An 11,325-nucleotide genomic window follows, 5' to 3' on the forward strand; every position below is an offset into this window, starting at 1 on the left:
TTTTTGAAATATTTTGAAATGGTTGAAAATATTTGAAGGTATGGTAAATTAAGTAGTATATATAGGTATTTTTCCTAAATATTTTTCCTTTTTGAGGATATAAGTGTTCTTTTCCCTTATAAATATTCATATTATGTTATTGGTACTAAATATAATATAGCAACAATCACATTATTGCTACTAAATAATTGCCGCAAATTTCTTTATTTTTCATAACGTAAAAAAAGTAATGGAAATTGGACATTTAAAGGACAAGTACGCTTAAGGTTGTTATCAATATAGGGGTGATCAGGAGATTGGCTTATGATTCACGTGAATTCATAAATTTCAAATTCTTAATTCTCCTCTCATTAGTCCCAACTTACTATTCGACTGCAATAAAGAAATAAATAAAATATTCTTTTAGGAAAATATAAAATACTACACCTAAAGGTGAATGCAAAATATTACTATCGAGTTCATCAGAATTTAATATTTTTAAAGAGTAAAGCATAACTTTATTCGTAAAAATTCATCCAAATTATTAAAAGTATAGTAACTAGGGCTATAAAGGGCAAATCGATTAACTACACCAAACCGACAAATCGAACCAAACCGGAAAAAAAACCTGATTAGTGGTTTGGTTTGACTTGGTTTGGTGTTTGAAAAAAAAAACCGACTGTTATAGGGTTAGTTTGGTTTTAACTAAAAAAAAGTCAAACCGAACCCAAATCGACCCGATTATAGATATACTACTTTTAAATTATGTTATACATAAAAATATTTATTAAAATATAATTTATAAATATTTTTTTTAAAATTTTTCATAATTTTTGTTTTCTTTCTTACATTTAGATTTGGACTTGAGAAGTTCATCTAAATAATATACAAAAAAAACTCATTTTATAAAGTTAAAACTTCAAACAGTGTTCTGCCTCCATCTTATATGTTGATATTTTGTACTAGAACTCTTTTTAAGAAGCACTACGCTGTGCTTTTTATTAGATACTATAAAAAATCCGAGAAATTTGAAAAAACCCGAAAAACCCGAAAAAAATTGATATCGAAAAACCCAACTTTTATTAATTTGGTTTGATTTATAGATTTAATAACCCGACATAAATGGTTTGATTTAGTTAGTAAAAAATCTGAACCAACCCGGTCCATGTACCCCTAATAGTAACTATGAAGTTATAGCTTAAACCCCTAGATTTAATATTAAAAACTCTAGATCCAGTCATTCAACTTACCCCTATAAAGTGGCCGCACTTGGCCATTAACGTTCCCACAATAAATACATGACATCCCTATAACTAAAAAATAGAACATATAGTTTCCAAAAAAGAAGGCAAAGAAAAAAAAGTGTAGAAGCCATGGAGAAAGGAAATGGGGAAACAAGCAGCAACAACAACAATAATTCAGGGTTAGCTATAATGGAATTAGCTAACATGATAAGTGTACCTATGTCCCTTAATGCCGTTGTTAAACTTAAGGTAGCTGATGCTATTTGGGAAAGTGGATCAAACGCCCCACTCTCCCCCGTTGAAATTCTCGCTAAAATCCGCGGCCCTCAGGGCGGCGGTGATGCTGAGAATCTTCAACGGATTCTACGTATGCTCACGAGCTACGGTGTGTTTGAGGAGCATGTAGTGAAAGACGGCTCTCAAAGAAGGTACTTTTTATCGCTAATTCATTTTGTATGACCTTTTGTTAGTGATGGATTTAGAATTTAAATTTAGTATATAGGTACGATTATGTTTTTACCTCTTGTGTCGTGTAGTTTTATTTTCTTTGGTTGAATTTGTTGTGTATGCTCTCTTCTCTTCCAATTGCTTGCAAGAAAAAAAAATCTTAATCTTATATTAATAAAATAAAAAAGAACCAAAGAAAAAAAAACAAGAACCTAAGAAAAGCTATGTATTAAGCTTGATATAATGCTTATTTAATTTTTTAAATTTTTTAGGCCTAGTCTTCTTCATCTTCTTAATTAATTGAAGAAATTCAAGGTATAAATTTCTAACATGAGGTTCATTATTTGCCTTAACAGATGTGATGTTTCTGGTCCACACACTAGATATCTATGTGTTGGGCAATTGTTAATGGAGTCCAAAAGTAGAAACGTGATTGGTACAGCATAAGTCAATTTTTTATATTAAAAAATATAATTAATTTCCATTGTGTTTCAACAATGTAATTTATCTTATATGCAATGAGTATTCCAATTTGTATAGTCAATCCAAATTTATTATTTGAAATTGAAGCGTAATTATTGTTTGTTGTATACAGATATTCGTTGACTGAGGTGGGCAAAACCCTAGTCACGGACGAGAATGGCTTATCTTACGGCTCGTACGTGCTCCAGCACCACCAGGACGCGTTAATGAGGGCGTGGACGATGGTTCATGAGGCCGTCAATGATTCATTGACGGAGCCATTTGTGAAGGCAAATGGCGAGCCAGCTTACAATTACTACGGAAAAAACCCGGAAATGAATAGCCTTATGTTAAATGCAATGTCTGGAGTTTCTGTGCCATTTATGAAGGTAATTTTAGAGGGATATGATGGTTTTCAAGGTGTGAAAACACTTGTTGATGTTGGGGGAAGTGGTGGAGATTGCTTGAAGATGATTTTGGAGAAACATTCAAGTATTCAACTTGGAATCAATTTTGATTTGCCTGAGGTTGTTGAAAAAGCCTCTCAAATTCCTCGTAAGTTTTGGTCTTCTATTTATTTCTCTCTTTAATATATTTGCAACAACAACAAGTATTCAGTATAATTTTACAAGAAGGTCTAAAGAGGATAGTTTGGTTACACAATCTTACTTTTATCTTAAAAGATAGAGAAATTGTCAAATCGTGCTCAAGATTTTATCTATGAATGCTACCTTTAATTGACATACATGAAAACTGGACAAGAACGTGACTACTAGTACTATTTTGTTCTTTAAGTAGGGGCTTGGCTCGGGCTTTTAAATATTTTTTACTTTATTTGAAATTTATAGAATTAGAGTTAAAAATATAATTGTATTTAATTATATCTTTTGCTAGAAATATTTAGAATAATGTTCATACTCGATTATACTTAAATATAACTTTAAAAGTGAAAAGAGAAAAGTGAATGTAAATTTGAAATAAATTTTCCTGATGAAACACCAAACCGACTTTAATATAAAATAAAAAATTATTGAGAGAAAAATGTGAATAATTTTTATGATGAGATGGGTCCTCTAATATCTTCCATGTCTTGAATTTGCAATATATGTGTGGCTAAATATGATGATAGGGTCAATTCAACAAAGTTTTTGGCGTGCAGGTATAAAACACGTTGGTGGTGACATGTTTGATTACATACCAAAGGGAGATGTTATTTTCATGAAGGTAAAATTATTGTCAAATATATTGTAAATTAACTAACTTGACAATTTTATAAAAAAAGAAGAGCAAGAGAATGTAGAGATAGTAATTTTTTTTGTCTATACCTAGCTTCTAAATTGCCAATGCTTGGCAATTTAGAGGTGAAAAGAGAGATAGAAAACAAGTGAACAAAAATACTAGTGGGAAACTAACATCCACTAACATAACACTCCCCCTTGAATGTCCACGTGTAAAGAAAAATTTTAGTGAAAGAATAAATATACATAGATGTTGTGACTTGTTACTAGGAAAAATTCAGTGAGAAAAAGCCTAGTGAAGAAAAAAAAATACACACATTTAGTAATACGCCTTGAGTGCTGCCTCATTAAAAATCTTACCAGAAAAATTCAGTGGGATAAAACCTTGGTTAAGGGAAAAAGAGTGCAGCGCGTATTTTACTCCCCCCGATGAAAACTTCATTTGATATTTTGGAGACGACGCATTTCAACCTTATATCTTAGCTTTTCAAAAGTTGATGTTGGTAATGCCTTTGTGAATAAGTCTATAAGATTATCACTTGAACGAACTTGTTGTACATCAATATCACCATTCTTCTGGAGATGATGTGTGAAGAATAATTTTGGTGAAATATGTTTCGTTCTGTCTCCTTTTATGAAACTACCTTTCAATTGAGTTATGCACGCGACATTATCTTCGAATATAATTGTGGGTACTTTGACATAATTTTTTAGGCTGCATTTTTCTTTGATGAATTGTATCATGGATCTCAACCACACACATTCTCTACTTGCTTCATGAATTGTTATTATTTTAGCATGATTTGAAAAACTAGCAACAATAGACTGCTTTGTAGATCGCCATGATATAGCAGTTTCTCCGTGTGTAAATAGATAACTTGTCTGAGATCGAGTTTTATATAGGTCTGATAAATAACCCGCATATGCATAACCAATAAGGTCTGCACAATTTTTGTTAGTATAAAACAAACACATATCAATAGTATCCTTTAGGTATCGCAAAATATGTTTGATACCGTTCCAATACCTTCGCGTTGGGGATGAACTATACCTTGTTGCAAATTAACAAAAAATGTTATATCAAGTCTAGTTGCATTAGCAAGATACATAAGTGCACCAATTGCACTGAAATATGGTACTTTAGGACCAAGAATTTCTTCATCCTCTTCTGGAGGTCAAAATGGATCTTTTTCCACTTCAAGTGATCGAACAACCATTGGAGTACTTAATGGATGTGCTTTGTTCATGTAAAATCATTTTAAAATTTTCTCAGTATAGACAGATTGATGGACAAAGTTCCCGTCTACTAAACGTTCAATGTGTAGGTCCAGACAAAGTTTTGTCTTTCCAAGATCTTTCATCACAAATTCTTTCTTTAGATATTCAATTGTCTTTTGGACCTCTTCAGGAGTTTCAGTGAGATTTATGTCATCAATATAAATGGCAAGTATAACAAACTCTGATTTCGTTTTCTTAATAAAAACACATGGACAAATGACATCATTTATTAAGTACTCACTAAGGTGATTATACCACATACGCCCTGATTGTTTCAGACCATATAATGATCCTTGCAATTTTATTTAGTACATCTCCCGGGACTTATTACATGCTTCAGGCAATTTTAATTCTTTTGGGATTTTCATGTAAATTTTATTATCAAGTGAACCATAAAGGTAAGTCGTAACTACATCCATTAGATGTATTTCAAGATTTTTATGAACAACTAAACTGATGAGATATCGAAATGTTATTTCATCCATAACAAGTGAATATGTTTCTTTATAGTTGACACCGGGTCTTTGAGAAAATTCTTGTGTAACAAGGCGTGCCTTGTAGCTTACAATTTCATTTCTCTCATTTCGTTTTCGCACAAAAATCCATTTATAGCCAACTGGTTTTACACCTTCAGGTGTTTGGACTACAGGTCCAAAAACCTCACGTTTAGCAAGTGAGTCTAATTCTGATTGAATTTCCTTTTACCATTCTGGCTAATCACATCTACGTTGACATTCTTCGATGGATTTAGGTTCAATACTTTCACTATCTTGCATGAGGTTAAGTGCAACATTATATGCAAAAATATTATCAATCGAGATTTTCGATCGATTTAAATTTATCTCATCACCGATAGAACTTATTAAAAGTTCTTCATTCACTTGAGTCTCGGGTTCACTGATTTCTTCAGAAATATCAGGATTACTCAAATCTTGACCTTCTTCAGGAGGTTCTTGTGTAGTATCATCTTTATTATTCTTCACGCTTCTCTTTCTAGGATTTTTATCTTTTGAACCTAATGGTCTACCACGCTTCAGGCGTGTTTGGGATTCAGAAGCTATGACACTAGTAGATGGTCCTTTTGGGACATCAATTCGGATAGGAACATTCACTGCAGGGATATGTGACTTAGTTATCTGTTTCAAATCAGTAAATGCATCTGACATGTGATTTGCTATTTTCTATAAGTGGATGATCTTCTGGACCTCCTGCTCACATGTGCGGGTACGTGGATCAAAATGAGATAGTGATGTAAATTCTCCAACATTATTAAGGCAAATAACCTTAATTAGATAATCTGGGAATTGCGCCCTTAATCTTATTATTTGTGCTAACAACTTTGCAAATGCCAGGTTGCAAGATTATAATAGGCACACATGAGACCATCTAGATGATGCATCTATTAGGACCATAAAATATCTAAACAATCCACTAGGTGGATGAATATGTTCACATATATCTCTATGTATACGTTCTAAAAAGGCAGGAGATTCGATGCCAACCTTCAGGGTCGATGGTCTGGCAATTAATTTGCCTTGATAACAAGTAGTACATGAAAATTCATCATTTGTAAGAATCTTCTGGTTCTTTAACGGATGTCCAGTTGAAATTTCAAGGATTCGTCTCATCATTATTGATCTAGGATGACCTATTTGATCATGCCATAGCATAAATTTATTTGGATCAGTAAACTTCTGGTTTACGATCACATGTGCTTTAATTGCACTATTTTTTTGCATAATATAGGCCAGACAACAAAGTTGATAATTTTTTCAAAATATATTTCTGGCCTGAGATACTTTTGGTTATACCAATGTATTCAATAATCATTTCATTTAGTATCTCAACATGATATCCATTTCTGCAGATATCTTTAAAACTTAACAAGTTTCTTGGGAATTTAGAAGAGAATAGTGCATCTTCTATAACAATTTTTGTCCCTTTAGGCAAAATTATAGTAGCTCTTTCGGAGTCTTCAATCATTTTTGAATTACCAGAAATTGTAGTAACATTTGCTTTTCTTCTAAGCAAGTAGGAAAAATATTTCTCGTCTTTAAAAATGGCATGTGTCATTCCACTATCAATTACACAAATATCCTCGTGATTGATCATTGATCCAAATAAAATTTGAGGCATATCCATATTTTTCTTCAAAATAAATAAAGTAAATATTATAATTAATACATGATTCGTTAGACAAATTTTACTTGAATTGAAAAATACAAACATAATATTTAGTACAGATAAATAAAAAAAAAATTTAAATATTATTAGTTTTATCAATATTCATGTTTTTTTCTGGAAAATTAAAGATCAGCTACATCCAGATGCATAGGCTCAATATTATCCTCAGAGATAAAAAATTTCTCTGAATTATTTTCTGCTCTTTTCAAAGACGCCTGATATAGCTGAACCAATCATTTTGATGACCGACAAGTCCGCGACTAGTGCCCCTTACCTCCACATCTATGACATACACTTTCTGAATTTTTCTTCGGTAAAACTTTTGGCCTTTTACTCTGCCTTTTATATTCCTGATCATTTCTCGGTGCCAGCCGAGCATCATGATTATAATTTTTTCTTCGACCATGACCACGTCCACAACTGGGGCCATGACCTCTTTCGCGTTGGTTATAATTTACCTGATTCACTTCAGAGAGTGGCAAAGAACCAACGGGCCGACTATCATGATTTTTCATCAACAACTCGTTGTGGCATTTAGCAATCAGAAGGTGAGAGAGTAATTCAAAATATTTTTTAAACCCTTTTTTGCGATATTGCTGATGCAGGACAATATTCGCGGGTGGAAATGTGAAGTATGTTTTTTCCATTTTATCTTGCTCAGTGATTTCTTCTCTGCATAAATTTAACTGAGTTATAATTCTAAATAAGACAGAATTATATTCAGTTATATTTTTAAAATTCATTAATCTCAGATTTAGCCAATAATGACGTGCTTGTGGAAGCATGACCAACTTCAGGTGGTTATATTTTTCTTTTAATTTTTTTCACAATTTAAGGAGTTTTTTTAATGTGAGATATCGTAATTTTAGCCCCTCGTCAAGATGATGACGGAGAAAAATCATGACTTTGGCACGATTTTAATTAAATGTCGTATTGTCATATTTAATGGTGTCTGTCAGATCTATCGATTCTAGTTCCAGATGTGTTGTAAATTAACTAACTTGATAATTTTATAAAGGAAGAAATGTAAGAGAATATAGAAAGAGTAGTAGAAATTTTCGTCTATATCTATCTTCTAAATTGCCAATGTTAGTGGGCAACTAACATCCACTAACGGGCAACTAACATCCACTAACATAACAAAATATATTTTGTTTCTACTTAAAATTATGAAGGTAGATGAGTTGTTGCTTTCAAATAGTATGTATTTTGTTTGAATATTAGTTGGCAATAGGAGTTTTGAATTGTAGACCACACCTTTCTAATCTCCAAATTTCTTTTCCATTGACAAAACCTAAAGGTAGTAGGGTAAGTGAGAAATTGCATCCCAAAAAAAAGTTTGAGAAAATGACAAAAATAGTTATTTATTTTGGGGTTTAAGATTAAATTAAAGTAGTCTTTTAAATATATATTTTTGATAATTTCAGTTCTTTAAGGTTGTTAAAAGTGATTATTATTGATTTTTCGTCGAATATTTTAATAAGCTCTGCTGGTTAGATTGAAAAAGATTGTGTAAAAAATGATTTGCACAATTTTCTAAATATACTCGAGTTTTAGTCCATAACGATGATTTGAGGGAAATTATGTAAAAAGAATTTAACTAGAAACATTAGGAAGGTCTATCATATACTAGAAATCAAAACACTAACAACTTCAATTCTTGACCAAATCAATATATGCTAGCATCCTTATTTTTTTTATATATAAGAAATGTCAATGGCATATTTATGAACACAAGTTTTGATGACATATTTATGATCATAAGTTTCAAAACAGCGTAGCATTCTATTATATTATAAGAAATAAATTACTAACTCTATATTTTGGTTTGTGTTATGGATTGCATGTAGTGGGTGCTAACAACATGGACAGATGATGAATGCAAGAAAATAATGAAGAGTTGTTACAATGCACTTCCAGAGAAAGGAAAATTCATTGCTTGTGAGCCAGTTTTGCCTCACCATACTGATGATAGCAAGAGAACTCGAGCCCTTCTTGAAGGTGACATCTTTGTCATGACTATTTACCGTGCAAAAGGCAAGCACCGGACTGAGGAAGAATACCGGCAGCTCGGCCGAGCTGCCGGTTTCACTGACTGCAAGGGTTTCTACATCGATCATTTCTTTACGATTCTTGAATTTCACAAATTATGAATATAATTGCGAGTAGTGCGGACGTAGAACTTCTATGTGCTAAGATGTTTCAAATTAATAATAAACATGTGGTGTTGTATTTATACAATACAACTCTATTTCCGGCCTCATATGTGAATGGAAGATTAATTATTGGAGCATTTTATTCCAACAGTGCTATGGAATTTAGTAAAGGACACGTCCAGTAAGTTAAAAATTCTCTTATATAATAAGAGGGAGTTGAAGCAGCTAAACTAGACAAAAGTAGGGCCTTTCAAAATCAAACCAAAGTCGATAAATTGAATCGTAAAAATGTTATTGATTTATCGGTAAAGAATTATTGATTTAGTAGTTTTGGTAATGATTTTAATTTTTTTTATTATCGAATTATTGGTTCTTAATGGTTTAAGGTTTTTTCTTAATTGGTTAATCGATAACTCGATAGTAACTTAATAATTTATATTTATTACCATTCGATATATAAAGTCCTTCAATTAAGATTTACTTTTCATACTTTTATTTCTTGTTGTCTCAAGCTCTTGGTTATTATATAATATTTTACATTTGTTTTTGAACAAAACGCAATTTATCAACTCATTTGCATGGTTCATTTGGTTTATCACCTTGTTTTCAAGTGATTTTCAATGAGTTTTTTTATCAAATCTTAACGATTAAACTGATAACCAAATTAACAATAATCAATAACGGATAAATCGATAATCGATAAATTAATATCTTAATGGTTCTATAATGATTTGGTATATCCAGGCACAAATGAGGGCAACTTTGTAGTTTCCATTCTGGAAAAACTGTAGCCGATCTCAGGTCCTTCCACGTGGTTCACTATTTGTTTTTGGCTTTTTCATTGATAGACACGTGGGTATTTTGAAATTTATTTATCTAAAAATTATTTTAAAATAATATTATAAATTATAATAATTAACAACTTGAAATATTAAAAAATTAATTAATTCTCGAATTTCACATAAATTAGGACATAAAAAATAACATATGTTATTTAAAAATTACGTTAAGAGTATTATAAATCACAATAATTAACAATTTAAAATAATTGAAATATATATTAAAAATTTAATGAACTCTCAAAATTTTACATGTGCCAACTAATTGGGATAGAGGAGTAACATATATTATTTGAAAATTACGTTACGAGTACTATAAATCACAACTTAAAATATTTAAAAATATATTTAATATATGATTAACTCTCAAAATTTCATATGTGTCACATAAATTAAGGAAAAGGGAATAATACATATTATTTAAAAATTACGTTAATTAAGAGTAATATAAATCAAAATAATAAATAATTTAAAATATTTTTAAAAATATATTAAAAAATTAGTTGACTTTCAAAATTTTACGTGTGCCACATAAAATGAGACAAAGTGAATAACATATATTATTTAAAAATTATATTAAAAATATTATAAATTACAATAATTAAGAATTTAAAATATTTAAAAATTATATAAAAATTTGATTAACTCTCATAATTTTATTTGTGCCAAATAAATAGAATAATATATGTTGAGCCGTGCTTACGTGGGCTATTGTATCTAGTATAATAATAAAATTGACGAAAATCATACACTAACAATATTTTCAATCCCTCTCCTTTAAAATAACCAAAGGGGATGGCATATCCTTCCCCTCCAATCCTAATATTCCATTTCACTCTGTTCTCCTACTTACTTTTTTTGTCTTACTTTATCCAAAAGTGACAATACACTGACTGCTCAAGTCACCTCATTATTTTATTTTATATATTTTTTTTGATATTCGATATTTATTTCATAACTCAGATACTATATATTTACATAGAAAAGTTCTATTTCAAGAAATAAAAGATATGAAGAACTACGTTTTGTTGTAGACTAAGAGCCTGTTTGGATTGGCTTTAAGTTGGTTAAAATCAACTTAAAACGTCTTTTTAGTTTTTGGACGTGTTTGTCTAATGCTAACTTTAAGCCCGAAAGTTCTTAAAGTTAATCAAAAATGAAAAGTTAGGATTCCTAACTTTTTTTTTCTAAGTGCTTAAAGTCATTTTCTTTGACCATGAAAATTACTTTTATATCCCTTATATTTTAACTAAATTCCCAAACTACCCTTTTTATTCTTTTAATCCTAAAATTCACATAATTTTCCTCATTTAAGCACTTTTATCCAAACACTCAACTGCTTATTTATAAAAATAACTTTCAGCATTTCAAAATTCTAAAAACATTTCATACATAAAAGTTACTTTTTTTAAACAGACTCTAACTTAATCTGTCCAGGTACAAATTCATCACATTGACTGTTCGTAAGGATGGAATTAGAGTTTTAATAATGGATTCG

The 11,325-nt window shown here is 30.6% G+C and overlaps 1 protein-coding gene across 1 annotated transcript; it reads left to right on the top strand.

Moving 5' to 3' along the window:
* Window positions 1–1,233: 1,233 nt before the first annotated feature.
* Window positions 1,234–9,125, top strand: LOC129876047 (nicotinate N-methyltransferase 1). Its single transcript, XM_055951336.1, has 4 exons — window positions 1,234–1,651; window positions 2,266–2,687; window positions 3,292–3,356; window positions 8,683–9,125. The coding sequence occupies exons 1-4, from the start codon at window positions 1,353–1,355 to the stop codon at window positions 8,983–8,985; spliced, it is 1,089 nt and encodes a 362-aa protein (XP_055807311.1). The 5' UTR covers window positions 1,234–1,352; the 3' UTR covers window positions 8,986–9,125.
* The last annotated feature ends 2,200 nt before the right edge of the window (window positions 9,126–11,325 follow it).

Source organism: Solanum dulcamara, chromosome 12, assembly GCF_947179165.1.
Source record: "Solanum dulcamara chromosome 12, daSolDulc1.2, whole genome shotgun sequence".
NCBI lineage: Eukaryota > Viridiplantae > Streptophyta > Magnoliopsida > Solanales > Solanaceae > Solanum > Solanum dulcamara.